Source organism: Dysidea avara, chromosome 7 (genome assembly GCF_963678975.1).
Source record: "Dysidea avara chromosome 7, odDysAvar1.4, whole genome shotgun sequence".
NCBI lineage: Eukaryota > Metazoa > Porifera > Demospongiae > Dictyoceratida > Dysideidae > Dysidea > Dysidea avara.
Genome location: NC_089278.1, coordinates 12,125,247 through 12,147,513, shown reverse-complemented (window position 1 = coordinate 12,147,513; position 22,267 = coordinate 12,125,247). Strand labels below are relative to the sequence as shown.

At 37.2% G+C, this 22,267-nt stretch overlaps 1 protein-coding gene across 2 annotated transcripts in view; it reads right to left on the bottom strand.

Moving 5' to 3' along the window:
• Positions 1 to 50: 50 nt before the first annotated feature.
• The window catches only part of LOC136262139 (uncharacterized), a 33,188-nt gene continuing 10,971 nt past the window's right edge, over positions 51 to 22,267 (bottom strand). For both annotated transcript variants that reach the window (XM_066056295.1, XM_066056296.1), the window contains exons 11-24: positions 14,683 to 14,772; positions 14,545 to 14,603; positions 14,440 to 14,490; positions 14,072 to 14,198; positions 13,213 to 13,401; positions 12,535 to 12,602; positions 10,010 to 10,156; positions 7,487 to 7,541; positions 7,266 to 7,368; positions 6,778 to 6,966; positions 5,579 to 5,639; positions 5,281 to 5,459; positions 2,813 to 2,986; positions 51 to 163 (exon numbers count right to left, since the gene is read on the bottom strand). In XM_066056295.1, coding sequence (XP_065912367.1) covers positions 111 to 163; positions 2,813 to 2,986; positions 5,281 to 5,459; positions 5,579 to 5,639; positions 6,778 to 6,966; positions 7,266 to 7,368; positions 7,487 to 7,541; positions 10,010 to 10,156; positions 12,535 to 12,602; positions 13,213 to 13,401; positions 14,072 to 14,198; positions 14,440 to 14,490; positions 14,545 to 14,603; positions 14,683 to 14,772 — 1,545 coding nt within the window. In that variant the 3' untranslated portion in view covers positions 51 to 110. The remainder of the gene's footprint in view (positions 164 to 2,812; positions 2,987 to 5,280; positions 5,460 to 5,578; positions 5,640 to 6,777; positions 6,967 to 7,265; positions 7,369 to 7,486; positions 7,542 to 10,009; positions 10,157 to 12,534; positions 12,603 to 13,212; positions 13,402 to 14,071; positions 14,199 to 14,439; positions 14,491 to 14,544; positions 14,604 to 14,682; positions 14,773 to 22,267) is intronic.

Here is a 22,267-nt window from a genome sequence, read left to right as displayed (position 1 = left end):
GTCTAATTACCAGTACGGTCTTCGGTATAAATTTACGCTATAATACACCATTGATTGTAGTAGCATCATACTTTATAAAATACAATTATCAAAATGATGAAAATATGACATTATAATTGACTCAAAGATTCCTTCAGTAATTTCAACCTGTCATAGAGAGTTGCTAAACAATAAGAGTTAAGGAAAATTGCAACAAGTACATGACAATTATTAGTATACACTGCATTTACATTAGTGTGAGAAAATGTACACTTAAAGCTATTCACAATAACAAGCACACAATGTTACATACAAACAATTTGGCTTCTGAAGCTGTAAACAACCAATTCATGTTAAATATCGAGACAGTGCGACTCTACCAACACCACCACAACCCCAACAAATGTGTATTAGTAGAAAGTTCAATATAAACCATGCACCCTATTACCCACATAACAAGACACAGGCACTCTGAAGGTATATCAGATGTCTTGTATAAAGATTTAGCTTGTTACACCATTGTACATTACTGACTCAACTGGCTTCTCTAGGCATCCAATAGTACACTATTTACACACTATCAACACCTTTACTTGATCCAACTCCCTACCCAACAAATTAACACCATGCACCCCTCACATACCATGGCCTTGAGACATAAATGTGTAAATTAAAGTGTTGCCCTCAACAAATCACTCTGGATAATGAATATGATCATGTTAGCCACTATGAAAACTGACCCATATGTGCACAACTGCTGGTCATATAACATTGAATATCAACTATATCCAGACTGGAAACTTAAATGTGTACATCATGTAAGCTATAAACCTCTTAAGGTGCATTGAATCAAGAAGTTTCAGGGGGGGAAGAACTCTACAGTGTTTTGTAAACTCATGAAGTGAGTTGGCACACTTGTTGGTGTTCTGTGATGAAACACTGACAGGATCACAAAATATTTATCATCCTGGTAACTACATAAATGGAATGTATGCAGTTTACCAACCAAAATACTTCATACGTATATGCAGTTACCCAGACAAAAAAAGCCAGCTTACATGGAATTCAGAATACTCGCAGAATATATTACAAATCTAAAGGTAAATTCTTTACTGGAGCCTATGAGCTTTCTGGGTGAAAACTGACAAATGCAATAAAGCCATTTGCCCAGATATACACAAATATACCTACTGTCCAGTGGAAGCAACTACACACACACATTAGCTGTCTTATATCAGTTTTCTTAAAGCTATATGCATGCAAAGGAATACATCAGTCAGTGATAAGCGATGGTAACAGATGTTTACTAAAATTTTTGGAATTGCTATAGTTTATTGATTATCTTTTCAAACACCACAAATATACAATAGTGGTTACAAAATATGATAAAGGTTATTGAATCATAAACAAAGTTATACAAATCTGAACATATATGGCATGCCAAGACTTGAAACACTCTTAAGTCATATGATTCTTATACTGCATTAATATAATAGCACTATAACAAACACGCAATAGACATCATAATCACTTAACAGATAATTTGTAAATATAAAACAAACACCAGTCGTATTGATATGTAAATATTAATACATAACGCTTGGTACACACACAAGGTCCCAGTATAGAGGTAACATTATTCATCAACCAGAAATACCTCCCCACACACATAGGTGCAAGTGTAAGATTCATCAAGTTCAAATTACATCTGATTACACTATCTTTTCTGTATTGTAACATAACCCGAACAGGAAAATCCTTTTAAACGTGACAGCATTTTATAAACTGGTCATTATGACATACTGTGGAAGTTGATAGATGAAGTATCATCAAAGAATTCGAGTTGTTGTCATCCCCCACATGCAGTTACATGCATCCAACACAGACAGCCAGATGTTTTATAATGCTTGTTTTGTGTGCAGCAAAATTATTAGTTAAAGAGGACTATAGTACACAGCACTGCAAGATACCATGCATGATAATTCACACTCTTACCAATGTCTAAACTACTTAGCAAGCCATACATACATACATAACATTATACTACATGCACACTCAGAGATGACCTCACAGCTCATATTGTTATATCTATGTTCTATTGAATCATTGCACACAAGAGTGGATATTAAAGCTTTAGTACAGGAACTAAAACTGTATAGCAGCATTACTTGGTAACCACAATTACTTAGTAACAGTATATACTTCCTAATAACCTTCATTGGTGTATGCATGGTTGTTTCATAGAGTTGTTTTATCAAGTTGGCAAGACAACATTATAATCATCACCTGTAAAACTTTTACTCTATTGATAGTGGTTCATATTTCCTATTAAGTACAAAGATCATCTGAACTTATATAACGTTGGTATACAATATTTTCATAAAAACTGGAGATGCTTACAAAGTTGTAACCATGATTTATAAGTAGTATATTACCGATAATGAATATCATCTACTAAACATAGTTAGCACTGGTGTGTTCACCAGGACATCACTTCCTTGAATTATGACATCCATCAAATAATAGAGTAGTTTAATAACATGTACTATATGTCATGAAGCAAATGTTATGCAGGTAAGTAGGCCTTTCTGTGTTTAATCATCGCATCATTGCCAATAATTCAGTCTATGAAACACATCACCCATGCAAGCATCTTTGCATATAGTAATTGTGTGCATGGTGTTGTAAGATTTCCTGCCTCACATTTTAACACAAAATTATGTTGTTAATAGTAAACCATTGCAATCCCACTTGTTAACTGAACCACAACTACATATCAAATTATGAAAATGGTTAATTCTGCTTATTAAGACTTTATGAATGCAAAGGATACCAGCTTCATCGAAGCTCTCAGCAATAACAGCTTCACTTAGTTGTGATTCCACGCTGGCTATTTCCAGTTCCAGTTCTTCTTGTTTACTACTAGTATGAGTTGGAGCATGTTCCGTAGTGTGGTGCGCTGTTGAAGTATTGATATTATCATTGCCGCCATCAGCTACACTGTCACCTAATAAGATAAATCTGATCCATGACAGTTCTGTAGGCCATGTATTGTGTATAACAATGCATATAATTTAGAGAAGGGCATTATTAATGAATACATGTAAATTTAGCACTCTGACCCGTGCGCACATGCTTTAAGTAAACAAAACTTGATCAACATGTAAACTCTAAACTATTACTAGAAATAATATTGCATCAGAATATAAGGAAAGTGGTCATCCTTAAAACCCTGTCTAATTTGTCCAGTGATAAGTGCAAGGACTTTACACTGTAGGGCCATAAGGTGTGACATGTCAACATAAAGACTGCCCGAGGCTGATTTGGTGCAAGAAGAGTATAACATTTGCTATATTAGACATGTATGAAAGCTGACACATATTATAGGCAAAGAATCTTATTTTAATTGCACAAACTAAACAATTGCTACTGTAGTTATCAACTTGAGGTACAAAGGATTCAAATAATTGTTATCTATTAAACATGGTACAATATAGAGGGTTTGCATGCGAAAAGTATTGTGGCGCGAATTATAAAAATACTTAACACCCGTTACTAGTCCGACATTTGTGAGGTTTACTTTTCAATGGAACACAATAGCGCGAATGCACTTACTTGGTCACCATGCTATACCAAATAAGAGAATCTCTGTCAAAAAGCTAGGATAAGGTCAGAAACAAACATTAAATACTAGCAATAAGTTGAACAAGCGTAATATCAATTTTTCATTGATTAGTCATGAACATTTAACACTTTGTAGAATTTTATGGCTCTTCCTAGTGACTAACTTAGCGAATGTGTTCCATTCTACACTAAACCATTGAGAATGGTTGTAGCCTTTACTCGCGTACTTCACAAATGTCTGACAAGCAACAGTTGCTAAACATTTTACGAAAATACATCATAACGCATCACGCGTGCAATCCCTCTATGAGTGGTGCATCATTTTACCTAAACGGTATTATATACTCTTAGCATTATTCATTCTAAAATTAAACTTCAGACACAATACACATCACTGTGCCACACACAATCTGAAAAAAAAGAAGATGATTTGAAGTCATAAATAAGTCCTTACATGCAGATTTGAATTAAAGTGTGTTCTGTAATCAGTTTAAACACATGAATTATAATTACATAAATTTTATTAATTACATAATTGGTGTAGGATCATCATAATCAGCTTAGAGATTAAAACGCTTCCTTTTAACTAACTGCCTGGTTTTATGTGGAGCAACAACTTAATTATACACACTAGTGTGCTGTACTCATAGCAAAGGAGGGAATATATCAGGAGAGGTCAGGTCATCTGGGTCCTGTTCTGTCCAGATCAAAAGGTGTCATTCATCTTACAAAATATCAGGTCATCACTTGGACTGGATCATGAACTCATTTGAGGTTGATCATGCATGAACGTGGATGGGGTAGTATGTGTAACCACTCACAAAGTTTCCCAGTGGTTGGTAATAATGGAAAACACACCATCTAGTCATCCAGCCTGTTTCACCAATGTGGTGTTTATAAATCAAATCAGACATTGTTAAGTGCTTTCTTATAAACATGGAGGAAGCTTAAGATCCTTAATCATTTGGTACAAGCAAAAAAGAATCCTACATGGAATAATGTCTACTTACCAATTATCAGTGCATACAAATAAGCTTAAAAGTTGTAATACACAAAAAAGCTTAATGGAGTGTTCATTCTTGCAAACAACCTTGGCTATGATGCAGGAACTGCATGCCAAAAAAGTTTTTGGCAAATGTGCTGTTACAAATAGCATATGGCACCAATAGCATACACCCACATAATTTTCACCAGTAGTTTAGATTACCAGCATTACAAATTCTCTAACAGTGCTTGCAAACAAAGCATAGTCTAAATAATTATCCTAAATTTTGCAACACTAATGACTTCCTAGTAACACCTTCTGTTACAGAGTTCTTGTAATACTTGTGTGTACTGTGTAGTATAAACTGGATAAAATAATCCTCCCAAAATATGCCTATCTAATATGACAGCTCACATAATATCACTGCTATGCATGTACAAGGCTCAATTTGAAATTTATAACCAGGCTGCAACAATCAAGGTGGTCTATTAATATAAACAACATAAATCTCTATATTACAGTAAACACCTAAAGATTTGGAACACAGTATGAGGCAAACCGTAAGACAAAGAAAATCTGCAGGCAACCAAGCCATCATGAAAACCACTAAATGGCATAGGGTACATAAAATAGTTGACTAGCTGTTAAATCAAAGCACAAGATAGTCAAGTAACACAAAATATTATCATTACCATTTGGTAGCTCATCTGTACCTCTGGCTGCAATATCTGTTGTGGCTAGTTCTGAAATATCCTCCAATTCCAAGTCGGACAATTCCAGAGAATATTTGGTACAAAGTTCGTCAGCTAACACACTGCACAACTTACAGTACGACTTCAGGAAGTTTACCAATCCAGGAATACCGTGATCACTAGTATAGAACAATTATACAAATTAGATATTCACATTAAATATCAGACCATTACATTAACCAACAGCCACACAATTACAGTCGCCAGCTATGGGTAACTGTGTGTATACAGTCAATACCTTATTGCCTCTTTTATTAACTGTTTACACTGTTTAAACAGTCCTTGTAATAGTGCAATATCTAAACAAATAAGACAAAACAGTAAAGAAATACACAGCACACAAGTCCACAACTTGGTCAACACACATAGCTGGATTCATCATACATTCCCTATATGTATTGCACATTTAGGTGGAGTCAGCCAACCAGTGGGAAATCATTCCATATATTTACTAGAGAGAGGAGTAGTGCTTCTTTAATGTTAGCCAATATGCTATTGTGTCTTAACTATTAGCTGGCTTCCTTGTTTGAAAGCTTTTGCAATGCTTGACCAATTTAGGTAACCAAATTACAACACCACTAATAGAAAACTTTCATAAATTTGAAGACAGATTCAAAGTCATATGCCATTCATTCAGTATATGGTGATTTTTCAATTGGGCATAGGTAGTTGTTTCATATTTTCAATATCGTGTGAGAACATGAGTATTCATCTGAGAAAAAAACATTTCCTTGATGGTATATGAATATACTATGAAACGCCTTTTGATTGATATTACAATTATAATGTCTCCATTTAAAAGGTGATTACCAAAGGTGTATTGGATGAACAATTCACACAGGAAAATGTGACAGACTGAACAGTAGGTGATTATAATAGTGTTTGCATATTCAGTATGGTATGAATGTGTTGAGTCTTGTACTGTTAGGAATTAGCAATGTCCTATGGCACAGTTCCTACACACTATTGTTACAATTTGAGGTAATACAGACTTCTTATAAGTAACAGACACTTTGAGGACATGTGATGTAATATATTTGATTCTGTAGGTAAAACTTGCAATGAACTAAGACATTATGGACTTTAACTAACTGCTTATAATAAGGTGTGATATATATCTTAGCTCACACACATTATACAACTCTAATGTAATGGCTATTATGAGCCAACATGGCTCCACTGCATGTGTGGCTTCCTTATACTAAACTTGTGGCTCCACTGGTGGTTCATAAGACATCTTTCCTTGTACAACAAGTATTAGCAATCTTATCTCTGTATGGCTTTTGTTGTCAGCCATACTGCATGCCTCATTATTACATTTACAGCATGATAGGATCAGGTTGGTATTTACCATGACAAATTTACTGAGCCTTAATACCAAACAGGTGCGGTGTTTATTTCTATAACTCTGGTACTGAAATATATCCTTAAACGTACCATTCTCCTTCTTAAAAGTTACTAACTGGTCATCCATTTTAGAAACTTGTTGATTAAGTGATGATAGTTGTGTAGTGTGTGTTGACAACTGCGACTGCAGTGTGGACATTTGTTGTTGTTCGTCTTCCAGTTGTTGAGTCAATGACTTAATCTGTTGTGATATCTGACCTGCTTCACGATATTGTCTACCTAACATGGGACACTACCATTATACAGTAGACTATGAGTATAAAATCAATGCAATGTGTACTTAACAGACAACATGCTGTATAGGATAAAATACCCTCCAACTGAACACTGGTATGACATAAGTGATAAAAAAAATCACATGTTAAAGCAATTGCAAGAAGCTCTACCTTGATAATACAGGACCACATCTTTCTTGTGAAGTACTTTACAACTTTTAAAATAATGTTATCTCAACATACGTGCACATAATATTTACTCTAATAGAACACTCAGTAAACAATTGTACTTGTGCCACATACCAGCAACTGCTGCTTTCTTAGCTTCATTTAGTTGAGGTACTCGACTATTAATATCATTAATAGATTTCTGAAGTTGTGACATTTGTGTCTGTACTGACAACACCTGTAATGAGGGACAAAAGTGTGTAATTTCTAGTTATAATGCATGATACAATACACTATACTAAGGAGTTTTAACATGCTTCATTTATGTACTAGACTTAGCAGACAATAGCGAATACCTTTGCAGTCAGTTCCTTTACTTGCCCATCCATAGTTCTCTTCTCTTCATCCAACCTACACACCATTAACACATACAAATCAATAATGCCTGGGATAGCATTGTACTGCCATCACATTTGAACACACTGAATCTATGTTACAGTAAGTTATCTATAGAAACTGGTTTTTTTATCATAAAAAGAATTACAATAGGTACAAATTGGAATTTACAGAGATGTGTATGATGTATAACAGTACTTAGTTACTGTTTAGATGTGGGATTTTCCTTGTTGACGGTGAGGGAGTTCTAGCACATCAACCGATCAGTGAATGATCAAAGAAGGAAACACAAGTAGCAACATGCACTATAGGGTTGTATGAATGAAATAGATGTTATTAAGTCATCAACATGACATTGAAGATGTTAGTCTGTACAGTGCAGTGAGACATACTGTACAATAAGAAAGAACCAGACACCTGATGATTTTCCAACACCAAGGTAAGCAGCATGTACATAGTACCATGCTGAATGGTGAGCTGAGGAAAGAAACAGTAACAGGTGATATCAGAACTTGCAGAAGCTATCAAATTTTACCAGGTTGAATGATGTAAGCATACCCTGCACTGAATCCTGGCTGTGCATCTCCTCGGTACTTGCCTAGACTGTAAGCCATAATTCACTACCTAGTTTGGGATTTTTCTGCATTAAACATTCTCATGAATCTCCAACCTGTCAGCAGTCTCAGCAAAGGAAGGAACAAATAGTGATAATAATCTACCAATAGCTGGCCACCATCATTAGTCCTAAAGTGATGAATGATCAAACTGGAATTGTTAACTTCTGTCCTAATGTTTGTGAATGATTTAGAAAAGAACTAGACCAATTACAAAAAGGTACACAAAAGTGAAACCCATGTAGTTAGGAAATGTCTTGCTACAGGTACATAAGTAACACATCTATTCTAAGAAAGCACAAAATAATAAAGCGCACAGTACAAACAGATGAACATGTATCCAACCAGTCTGTCATATGACACATGAGCAAAATGGTTTTAGGTTTCAGCACACATTAGAGAAAGCCGTAAGTTGACAAACAAGAAAGACGCTACCACTGGTATTAGAATAGGTCTGTAACCCAACCACTAAAACTCTAGTATGCGAGTCACTTGCTCTACCAAAAGAACTATCTAATTTTATACGTAACCCGTATTTACCTTAGTTATTTACACACAGCAGAGAAATAATGATGACATATACAATGAGTACAAAGCGAGTCTTGAACACAGTTATGGAAAAGAGACATGAATTTAACTTGTTCTATTATCTTTTCCTGCATACCGTACTTTGGTACATGTAGTTAGCAGTGATCATTGCTACACTGTACATGTAATAGATGTAACATGGGCATGAGGGCTTTTGTCTGATATGTATGCCCTCGGCTGTCGGACATACATATCTGACAAGTCCAAATGCCCCGTGTTACAACTAATATGTAACACTTCCCATCCATATCAGGCTGATAGCCTGCACAGGGCAATCAATCACCCAAGCCAATACAAGTGCAAGTACAACCACTGGATATATGCCTAAAAATTTTGATTACGTGTCAGCAGCTAGTACATTCTCATTCGGTTACGATGTGGAAACAATGACTGGTAAATAAACTATAGTACTAGTTCTCACCTTAGCCCAACGTTTTTCAACTCGTAGGATAGTAAGGATAGCAAAACGTTCTCCATCTAAGTGGTTTTCATGGCAATTTTCAAGTCGTGCATACTAATCACGTGAGTATTAGTTGATCCCCACAATCGATTTCGGCCTTAATATCTACATAATCGCTGCCCAGGTATAGCCCAGGTTACATTTGTATGTAGCCCAGCTAGTATCCAGGGCAGCTCCTTTGATCTGAGGTATGAAAGTGCTACATGTACGTATGTATTTGTCATAACATGTATAAAATTACAACTCATCATTAGTGAACTCCTACAATATATGCCCTCATCAAAAAAATTAAATGATGAAACGTATGTCCCAATGATAAGCAAAATAGCTGTTTCAGCTTGTTACATACACTTACAGTACATACAAAGAAACAATACTTGGACTGTTGGTGGCATGGCTTGAATATTTTGGATAGTTTCTGTTTGGCTGTGGGCACATGCCTAGTTTAAAAACCAAGCAGCACTAGCCATGAAGGCAATCGGTCAGTATAAAATTCTGTTGAAAAAAATTTAAATTATGTAGAAGCTTGTCATCAGCACAGTTTAGGCTTGACCAGTATAGCCAAGGAGCAGTGAAAGTAATTGGTTTCTTGTTGATACATTTAGGCAGGAAAATGTAAACCTTACTATTTAGTGCTACCGTACTATATGACAATCTACACACAGTGGTGTCTAAGATCGTATTCAATTAGTAAGGATACAATTGGATGATGTTATTATTTATTCTAATGTGTTTTAGGTACAGCAATAGGTCAGGTATATATCTTGGGTTAGATAGGTGTTGAATTAGATTATAAATGTATACATCAATTATTTACTTACTTGTTCAGTTCTGGTGAGGCCACTCTATCAGTAGCAGTTAGTTTCCCACAACAGCATTGTAACACTTCACCAAACTGGTCCAGTTGTTTTAGTCTATCACAATGGGTGTTGACCCAGTTCTGTAGAGTATCTATTGACTTCTGGTGACTATATAGAAGAGACAAGGCATGAACAAAAACTATAGGAGATCCAATAAATTTATGTGATTATAAAGTGTCTTACTGTATAGCAAGCAGTAGAATCAGTTATAGGCTATAACAATGGCAAATGGAGATATGACAAAAGATAAGCTACAAAACTTGCTGAATAACAACTCAGTACAGTTAGTGTATGACTTCATCACCAAATTTTACGAGGTCTGACATAACCAATCATCACTGTTAAGTATCTTGTACTATCAGATTTCTTTCTTTACAGCGTTTGTAGTTTTCCCATATAATTTAGAGGGTAACAGTTGCCCTTCTGCAATCACGTTCACAGTATGGAAAACCCACAATTCAAAAATTGTCATTCTCAATATAAATCATTTATAGGGGTAAATGTCAAAATTAACCTTAACTTTTTCCAAGTTACAAAATTATAGAGCATATAGATCATGAGATGACATTTTGAAATTGTGGTTTTGATTGCCCAGGAGGGGCAACTGTTGCCCCCTCACGTACAATGTAGGGGAAACTACAAACTTTTTAAAATTTCATCTCATGACCTATAAATGCTATCCTTTTAAAACTTGTGAGTAGACATTCAAATTGCTAAGGGTAACCATTAAACTTTATTATGAAATTTTATCTATTGGTACAGTGAAACCTCATTTAGCAGCCATCTCTTTAATAAGACCACTACCACCTCTAGTAGATTATAAACACAGCTAATTATGTATGTACTTCATGACCTCACAATAAGGCCACGCCCCAGAGATGGCCCCATTAATGAGGTTACATAGCAAGCTACTAGTACAAACTCTTGTCCTACTAATAGTACAACCCAGTGGACTGTTTGTTAATAGTGTGATTAACAGTGTGATGAGAGAGATGATAACATCTTCACTGGTTATGTAACACATTACTGTACAAAGAAAGCCAATTAATGACACATCAAAAACTAAACTGTAACTTTCTGTTTTCAAGTTTCCATTTCAATAGCACTGAAAGGATATTGAAATGGTTCGTTCACATACGATAACTACACTGTACCACTACAACACTGTATGACACTCAGATAAGCCTTCAATGTGCATAACCCAGCTGTAAACAAAGCCACAATGTCATTTTACTCATGAAAAAGCTCATTAAGGTCCACTGAAATGGAAAATTCACTTGCCATTTTATTGAATAAATAGGTTGCTTGTATCATGCAATGCACAAAAACACCTTTTTAATAATTCAATTATGTTGTTATACCGAGATATTAAGACACAAAGTCTAATTACGTCATGTTGTGACATAAGACAAAGAACCGTAAGTACAGTCATTACACACTTTGCAATGGGAAAGGTAGATAAACAGTGAAGCGAGAGTGAAAATCTAATGTACAGGTGGCAATACCAAGCTCTTCTTTTCAATTCATAAGTGTTCGAAGATTACTTGAACGTTCTGCTAGAAAACAATAGTGGAGTTGTTCTGTAATTGCCTGTACTGTAGTGCTTCGCACTATCAAAGCTCACCGGTTTCATTATGCTTCACTGAAGTAAGATTAGTTCAGTTTGTTTACAAAGCTGGGTTAGCAGTACCATGAAACAAACAATGGTACCTATGTTACACTTTCCTGAATCACCTCTCTGCGTGGTAGGGATAATATCTCATGCATATCTTTCCAGTGGCACCATCACAATTGTTTTACCTCGCGCTTCTCTACCTCAATCCGCTGTATTGGGCCCTTAAACGTACTCAAAACATCCAAGAAATAAACATAAATGTGCTTCAACCACTGTACTATTGATTTACAGTCCCTTTAACAGGCGTTCTTGAGCATTCTTCACCACAAGACCAGCGTAAATTTGCTCGTAGGCCTGTAACTAACTGCAGTACAAGTTCTTACCGTGTTTCAAGTTGTTATGGTGGATATAACATGAAACTAAATCGGATCTAGCTGTACATGGACAGTTCTGTCACTTTAATGGCACCTCACGCGTACTAAAGTTTCTGTGTCTGATGCAATATGATGTAATATAATTGACTAACCTAAAATGTGTTATATCTACTAAACAAAACAAAATCCACATGCACCAACCTATCCCACTAGTAGCAAGGATTGATAATAGCCAAAGTGTATTTTACCATTTCAGTGGACCTTTAAAACTCTTAAACCTTTTAAACTTGCTATATTTCTGTCATATATACAAAATTATTGTAACAGTGATTCAGCTCTCCAAATGAAAAGAAACAAATTAAGAAAAGATTTGTACCACTCAACAGGTCTAGCTGCACAATTATATCTCTACAAGAGTAAACCTCTGTAAGCTATACACACCAATCAGTAATGTCTCTTACAAAGCGGCTTCATTGCATACTATACAAACAACTCACCATTGTTGTATCCCATTGTGTTCTTCTTCCACCTTTTCATAGTTACTTTTATTTGTATCTAATTCACTCTGTGTTCAAACAGAAGAACTATCATGTAATGCATCATTGACCCTACTACAGCACCATACTATAAGGCTAATAATATAATATACATATACTGTATCATACATACTATGGAAAGTTAGTTTACACACTAAGGGATACTTTGGGACCATTACCAAGTGTCCACATTATGCAGGTATCCTCATTTTCAAGTGTCTTGATTAACAGGTTCAATACCTTTATAATGAGGCACTTTTGGTTGGGGCACTAAGGTGTCCTTAATACACGGGTTCACTGTATAACCACACTACACTCCAGCAAACAACGTGTTGCAACACAACCACCATTTTACCAGGCGCATCCACTCTCTGAGCTGTGCTTTTAACTGATTTTTCTCATTGTCATCTTCTTCATGTAAGAAACCATATATCAGGACATAAATGACATAACATCATATGCAAACAGCAAGATCAAAATACTCTAATAAATCAGTCACCCTAATGTCACATCAAAATTAAGCAGGGATCTATGCACTAAAAGTAGCAAAGCTGGTGGGGGATAATGTCCCCAACCATAACCCAATACCCAATGTGTTGGTTGCATAGTATAATTCATTATACATATTTGATGTCTTACAATGTCAACTTGTAGTTCAGATTCACGTTTGTGTATCTTCTCCCATTCAACATCAATTTGTTGTTTCTCCACGCTCATTTCATCCTCAATACTCTTCACCTTGGAATCTTCTTCTGATAAGGCTGATAATAACACAGTCTCCTTCTGCCTTAATAAAGCCAGTTGTTTTTCCATCTCTGATATTTGTTCCTGCACAAGAAAACAATAAATCACAACTACCATTACACAGTGAATCAATGGAAATTTTCAACCTGAATGTGACGTAGAACTCCTAAATCCATGTGTGGAACTTTTCAATTAGACATGACAATATTCACAAGTGGTTCAAATTTCAAAGTGCAAATCACACATTTAGCCCAGCGAAGTACATAGGTACACATACCGTAATTAAGCATCGGTAGAATGGATAAGATATGTGAACACCTTCGTTCCTTACATAAGTGAGTTTACTTGTACAAATGAAGCTCATTCATTACTATTAGCTGTGTTCAATTATTACTCCAATAGAACACAACGTGCTCAATAGTGACAACTACTCTAATTGAATAGTCAGTTTTGGTGCTTAGAAGTCCGGATAACCAAGGATCCAAGGAGGTATTTGATCATTTTAAGTACAGTGGAACCTCTCTGTTACGGATATTTTGGGACCCAGACTTTTTGGCCACTTTTTGCTGTATTATAGAGATTTCAGAGCTAAAAAAGTATTAACCAGACCTGTTGGGACCAAAATGTTTGTCCTTATTATGGAAGTTTTTCTGTTGTGTCCTTAATTTGGGAGTTTGTTAAGAGAGGTTCCACTGTACTTTCATTCCTTGCAGGTTACACATCAACTGTATACTACTTTGCATAAACACAGTACCTGTAATGAGGACATTTCTTCGGACAATGATTTTTTCTTTGTTAAAAACTCAGCACATCGCTCGTCTCTTTCTGACATGTACGATGCTTCAGCTTTTTCTACATGTTCCCTGTCTAATCCAATATATCTGCAGAATGACACAGTTAGTTAAAATATCAATTACGTTATGATCAGGAGACAGACATACAAGTGAATATTACACAATAAGAATTTTGTGAAGGCCAAACATTTGCTACTTTCATAGAATTTACTGCCATTTAAATGTAGTGTACTTTGGAATGCCAGAGTATTCTTGTTAAAATTGTAGCAAATGCCTTAGTCGACCATCAGAGCAGAGTTATACTCTAACACATATAGTTGATTTTTACCCTTTCTCTCTCTTAATGTGGTCTTCTATTGTCGCTATCTTTTTCTTCTCTCTATAAATCATCAACATGACAACACAATACACACGCTGGTCACACATGTTGTACTTTGTTTGAAGTACTGAGAAATCCTTGCTGACTTTCTCCAATTTGTACTCTTCATCACTCTGAGTAATAAGAAATCATTCACATACTAGTTGGTACATGTCTCATTGCGTGTGCAATATATACAAACAGTGTACATACTTTGAGAACAGTCAGTTTTTCAACAACTTGATTTCTAAGTTGTCTCTCTTCTTCCAAAACTCTAAATTGTTCAGTCGTATAGCTGTGCACCTTGAAGAATTACAGTACAAGTAAAACAAATCAGAGAAGAATTCAGCCAGTGAAGAGTGCACAATTCATTAGATACTAGTTACTAGCAAATACATACAGGGTGCATTATATATGAGTAGCTCAAATCTGGTAAAGTCACTATTGTTGGGCTAGAAATTTAAAAGGTTAACATATATAGATAATCAATATAGGTTATTGCACAAATCCAGGTATTTTTGCTATTTTAGAGACCTTTGGAATGGTACATAATCACCGAGGGTGGCGCAAAACCAGTTTCCCAAGCAATTCTGCAAACTAATTGCTGTGTGTATTTTTATAACATACTGCATTTTTTTATTGTGATGAAATATATTACCCATGTAGTAAGCTATCGCTATGAGAAAATACAAAGCATATACATGTATTTAGAAGATTAAATTGATGCTAATTCACAAGTCATGGATCTTTCAAAAATCACCGGTGTTCTATTCACAATAGATACAAATGAGAACATTTCTACAAATTAAGAATTCGAAGTGATTCATACAAGTCGAAACATAAAGCAGAAAATGCGTATGAAGGTGTTACCTTTTTACTCATTAAGCATGAAGCCATACAACCAATTTTCAATTTCTGGATACATAAAATTCTTCAGAAACCATTGCAAGTAAAGTTCTGTGGCCTCTCGATCAGTATCTATAAAGAAAAGGCAGTTTTTGTAGCAAGCTGTCGATTTCTCTTAACATAATGATAAATTAGGGGCATGCACTTCACGTGATGATTATTACATTATAATTAATATCCCATTTCTACCACGTTTTGTTGAGCACCTGCTATCGAGTGCAACATCTAAGTGGGTGTTATATAATGACATAAGTTCACAGTAATTGATTTATATAAAAATACGTCACGTGCAGTAAATAATTGAAAAAAACAGTAAACGGTTTATTGAACAATAGATGCATATGTATAAAGCAAAAATAGTATAACAGTGACTCTTGAGTAGTAGGTGTCCACCTTATCCTCTACAGATCAACAAAACTACGTCGGACACAGATCGCCATCATTCCAAAATGGAAAGACTTCTCTTATCTGATGATGAGAAGCATGACGAGGATGTGCCAACTCTGGGAGCAATGATCCCATGTAGAAGCAGTGGATTTGCGGGTACATCATCTCCTTCCAGAAGTTGTTATCGTAATAAATTCTCTGAACGAACAGGTCATTGAGTGTTGATGACGGAGTCCAGAGAACAAAATCACACAACTGCCTACAGGCAATGTGCAGTTGCCCTTGCACCTCATAGAAATAATTGTGGTGCCTCTTTAGCTCCAATCCCGTGGTACATCGCAAGCAGAATGCTGACTTCTCACAAAGTGGTGTCTTCTCAGCACTGGAGGGACACTTGATTTAAACCAACCCATTGTGCTGGTCTCTTCTGATGGATCAGTAACCAAACCATCTGGAGATGCACCCATCCAGTTGTCCTGTAAGTCAATATCAAATAGATATATTGCAACTATACATGCAGAAACCCTGTTCTTGCTACTGATGCCAGAGGATGATGATGTTTGTGAAGATATTCCAGGTATAGTTGCCGAGCTACTGGCTCATTACTGTGACCATACTACATGGCCTTGGTTGTACGAGGTTTTGTGTACAGTAGCCTTTGGACCAGTGGAGCATATAATGCATTCTGCTTGCTTATCTCACCAACCCATGATGCTGTGACACGCCCTCTATGTTGCAGAATCCACTCACCGGATTCATCATCTCCCTGGTCAACGGTACGTATGCTGATGTCACGGACCATCTCATTAGTCACCTAGAGTGTATGTCTAATTTATATCAATAAATCTTTTTTAGTATGTACCTGCAGGTGTGCCAAATATTCTTGACATAGTCGCTTCAACTCATCAGCACACACATCTGGTCCTACTGAATTGCTGCCATAAGTTTGGTCAGTTCTTGTGGAGTTGACTGCTTGTAGGCCGTAACAGGTCATCAATCTTTGCTTTTTTATATTTCAGGCTGATCTTGCGAGCACTGTCACGGTCATGTTTTCATTGTTGGGTGGTAGTGAAGTTGTCACAGATGAATGATTGTATTCCAAAGTTATTTAATTTGGTGTCATCAATCCTGGCCCATACTTGGATACATGGTGCAGCAGCCATGCAGCGATGTTGGAAAGAGCCTGACTGGATTCTATTGTAGAACTTCCCCCCATCCATCTTGCATCATATGGACGTGAAGTTCTCACTAATATTGGTGGCTTCATTCTGTATCAGCTTTTGCAACCAATCTATCTCCTGCTGCTTCAACATCATGTAGAAAATTGGGGGGAAGACTGTCCAGAGACGATGGCCCTATATGATTGTATGTATCATGTAAAACTCTTGAGGAAAGAGTATATAGTAATCTTTATTTTGTACGTTTGATGTAATTGTTTATTACAGTGTATCTATAGTAGAAGGAAATTTGTTACAAAGAAATTAAGTGCTCTATAAAAACTTTGCATAATAAATTATCTGATACAATCTAGACTATTAATGACTGTTTTGAATCAAAATTTTTGTTTGGTTTCCTTCTGCAATATACTTTGGTAATGTGTCTTTGTATTTACAGAATATTGAACTGCACTTGTCGTGTAATCCAAAGTAGTGGCGAGGACCATTCTGCAAGTCATGACAAAGAGCTGCCACACCACCTGTGGCACTATGCATCTTGATAGCACACCTCACCCCATGGGTGATCTTCTTCATCATGGATTTAGATAGTCCACGCTTACTACAGTAAGCTGGCTTGTCATTGCACACTCCCTCTAGCCTGTTTCTGTAGCATTTCACGGTGTGATTGGCACACTCCACCTTCTTGATGACTATTCCGTATGATGGCACCCCAGAAACAAGAGCATGGTAAACCGAACTATCCCCATCACAAATAAACCAGTGGTAATGGACACCATGCATCTGCTCTGACAGTTGAAAACCCTCAAGGATGATGTTAGCCTCCATGCTGCAAGAGCTACCTGACCAATTATGGAAACAGTTGTGTTCTGGTACTCCTTGTGTTGATGGTATGGTACTTGTTCCTGACTCCAATGAACAAAAGTCCTTTGGTTGCTGCTCCAAATATAACACCAACACCAGAATTGGCATTATAGGAATGCCTCTTACTCCAGCCACCATCAACTACCACAGTTATCGCTGGCACTGTGTTGTGGTAACTGCTTTGTTGGATGGCCAACTATTTCTCTTTCTGACCAGCAATAAGTAATTGTTCAGTTACTATTTCTTCAAATATTGTTCCCATGTCACATTCCAGGCTAATGAAGGATGGGGTACTCAGAGAAGGGACTTGGAAACAGGCTAATTGTTCCTTTATGTGTTCAGCTCCAGTAGCTATCTGTCCTAAAGCAGCACCGATGTTCACATCATAATGATTAGTGCCATTAATGGTAGAAATTTCAGAGGTGGTAAACCAAAACAACAAGGAGCACTGGCATACCATTATTGGTGCTAGCCCATAACGACGACTTTTACCCAAAAACTTCAAGGAAGAACACAAGGCTGAATGTTGGATGATGGTTTCGATAAATTTGCCCAGCAGCACTAAAGAAATTACTCTGGTGCCTGCTAGTGAACAGTTGGGTGGTGATGGTGATGAGTTAGCTGCACAGAAGAATGAGAAGATGCTGTAAAAAAACTTTATTAATAATAGTGTCAGTGTTGGGAGTAACGCGTTACGTAATATTATTACTTTTGTGGTACCTAAGTAATATAACGAAATACGCTATAAAAACGGATAATATAACTCAAGTTACTTTACTAACAAATGTAACACGTTACCTAAGTAATATAGTTACTGTAACGAGTCTAATATTATGTAATATTATTACTACAAGAAACGAAATTACTAATCTCGTTAGTAATCCACTGAGTAACGCCTAGCCACTACGAAGTAATGAAGCCTATTGAATGAAGCTTATTCACCAGCTTCTTACTTATAACCAAGATTTGCACATTGCCCAACAACGCCATCATGGCACGTGATAAGGTGGTAGTTTCACACGTGACAGCTTAAAGCTGTGGATACAAAGTAATATAATATGTAATATTATTATAGTTACTTTATTTTTTGGGTAATATGCAACTGTAACTAAATAGTTTTGCTGCAAGTAATATGTAATAAGTAACTGTCCCAACACTGAATAGTGTATAGTTGTTTACCTGTTGTGTTGACCTTTATATTCATTGTATTGTTAATTTCATGGTCTAGTTACAGTAATAAAACTGTACAATTATATGTCTATTAATTTACCATTTGTTTTGCTCCACCTGGCTTGTATAGCAACAGCTGCTTGCTACTTTACCTCTTTTTTAATTTTAATTATTAGGTAATGGTCGCCGACGTAAAGTATTTGCTATGGCTTCTTTTTACGTGTTATTGCTCTATCACCACCTTAAACTATTGTATTTTCAAGGATGCAAAAAGGATTCAGTACATGAACTACTAGGATAGAACATGTGTGAATTTGATAAAAACCGCAATAGCAAAATAAATGTCTCTTGAAAGTCTCTAGTGATATGGTGATGCACTATGTATATGGTGATCATGTACTAACATATTAAGTAGCAATGCAAGCACTTAAGATACACTGTATAGTACACCACCTGAAGCCTGCACATAAGAGACAGAGATGCATAAAAATGAAAACTCCCTTATATAACTGGTATTCACCCTTACAGGGGCATGCCGAGGGGGTTCCCAGGGTTTCAGGAAACCCCTACTGAAATTGTCAGTAGCAAGAAAAGAACAGGACAGTGTGCTGCTGCTGCTGTTGGCAAACACAATATCAGCACGAGTATATAAATTTACATCATTACAGTGATGATCTGTGGGGAGACTCACAGCCTCCCCCCAAGCAACTTCCCAAAACAATGTTAAAGATTGAGATACTTAATAGAGCAGTCAGTGGAATACTCTAATAGAACAGTCACCACATGTTTAGTGTGAAAACTTGCATCTTGCAGCACTAACTCCATGGGTACACTTAGCTTGCTAGGAATTCCAGGACCTCACTACTAGTTTGTTTTTACTGTGTTTACTGCGAGGTTTACTGGCATTTGACAATCTGCAAAATTAAATCTTCTGGAAGCTTGCACCCTCAGACCCTACATGTGTATTTTCTGGCGGTTGAACGCAGTGAATTAGACAGAAAATAAGCTCCCACAGGAATACGTAATGTAACGTGACGCAGGGTGGGTATATAAAGTTGGGATAGTGTGCACTAATTCAATCTATGCCACGTTTTCAGTACAGGTTGGCTGATTTTATTGTCGTTACGTGGGTGATTCGCAAACGCTATGGAAGAAAAGTTCGATCGCCTTTTCCAAGAGCTTCGTGAATCCCAAGAGGAGACACGGAGATTCCGGCAGGAGGTGGAACAGAAGTTCGAAGCGTCCATCGCTGAAGTTAAACGGGAAGTTAACATAGCCCAAGCAAGGACGAGCGAAGACATGGCCAGGAAGATCGGCAACACTTCTTATCAATTTAAGAAGAAGGGCCACGAGCATCAGTATCGATTCAACTGCGGAGTGGAGGAGTCGATGTCCCTAGCCCGAGCGGACTTGTCCAAGCTCAATCCGACGAGCGCGGAACAGAAGGCGGCCTTGGAGTCAGCCGGAGCTAACCTGGAGGAAGGTATGAAGGCTCTGGCAACAAGGCAAAAACACATTAAAATTGCTGACCGCTCTGAGCATGGCTGGGGCACAGTCGCCCATTACCAGGAAGATCCCCTGGCATCCAGTCCTGAAGACGAAAAAGAAATAGAGAGAGCAGAAACCAGGGCAGAGAAGGATGTTAAGAAGGAGACCGAGAGAGCCAATAAGGCAAGCTACAAACGCCGAGGAGGAGGTGGCAGAAAGAGGCGTTTTCAGCCTTACCCACAGTGGAATGACCACCAGGCCTTCAATTCTAATGGATATTTTGACAGGAGGGAGCAGTGGGGGCCTCCCCCAGCCAACATGGTGCCTCAGAGGCCCAACAGATCTAGAGTGGTTGGGCCCTGTTTCCAGTGTGGTGGCTACGGACATATAGCCAAGTTCTGCTCAGTGACGAACAGGCCGTATCCTTTTTCTCAGTCTGTGGTAAGCAGTGCTGAGGTGTGTGAACCTAGCCCAGGGCTAGCAGAGTCGTCTTTGTGTCACAGGAGTGTTGATGGCATTGTTGCCAGCAAGATCACACACAGTGTATGTGTTAATGAGTGGGTTGGTTTGGATCAGGTTTTGTCAAAAGAATGTGTGGATGGCCCATCAGTGATGCATGCAAATGAGGACAAAAGTATACTTGACACTAAAAGAGATTATAATTTAAATCAATTTTGGGAAGTAGAGGGCCAGGGACCTGGACAAATAATGGATGTACAGGGCCGCCTTAAACAAAGTTTATCGTATTGGAGGGATGTATTAGAGGCACCACCTTATATACTTGACTGTATTGAAAATGGATATCGCTTACCGTTAAAATTTATTCCTCCATCCCACATCCAACATAACCACCAATCATCACAGACTCACCATAGTTTTGTGGATGAAGCAATAAGTAGTCTATGCGCAAATCGTTGCATCGCCAAAGTGGATGCACAACCACATGTTTGTAGCCCTTTATCTGTTGTGTCTAATGCTGCAGGAAAGTTACGTCTAGTGTTAAATTTGAGGTATGTTAATCAATTTCTTCATGTTATGACCTTCAAATACGAAGACTTACGCGTAGCAGCCCTCATGTTTGAAAAGTTTGAATTTATGTTCAAGTTTGACCTCAAATCAGGTTATCACCATGTAGATATACACCCTGAATGTTATAAATTTTTAGGTTTCCAGTGGAGAGAAATCTTTTACGTATTTACGGTGTTGCCTTTTGGGCTTTCTAGTGCTTGTTACCTGTTTACAAAGCTTTTAAGGCCACATATTCGGTTGTGGAGAGGTAGAGGTCTTAAAGCTATTGTTTACCTCGATGATGGTATTGTGGCTGTACGTGGGAAAGATAGAGCTATAAGAGAAAGTACTGCAGTAAAAAGGGATTTAGAGAATGCTGGTTTTGTGATCAATATAGAAAAGAGCCAGTGGGACCCTTCCCATAGTATGGAATGGCTTGGGTTTATTATAGACCTGTCTAAAGGAGAGTTCTCAGTCCCAGATGAGAAGATTAGCAGACTAAAGAGCAAATTATTAGAGATAAAAAGTACCAAATCTGCTGGTGCAAGGCAAATAGCTAGTATTACAGGATCAATAATTTCAATGTCACTGGCCCTTGGCTCAGTATCCAGATTAATGACCCGTAGTTTGTATGCGGTGCTTAGTAACAGAAACTCGTGGTGGCAAGAACTTCCCCTGACTACGCAAGCTCAGGATGAAGTGTGTTTCTGGCTTGAAAGAATTTCAGAGTTTAATGGACAGAACATATGGCCCAAGCCGTCAGCTCTCCGTATTGTTTATTCAGATGCTAGCTCTACAGG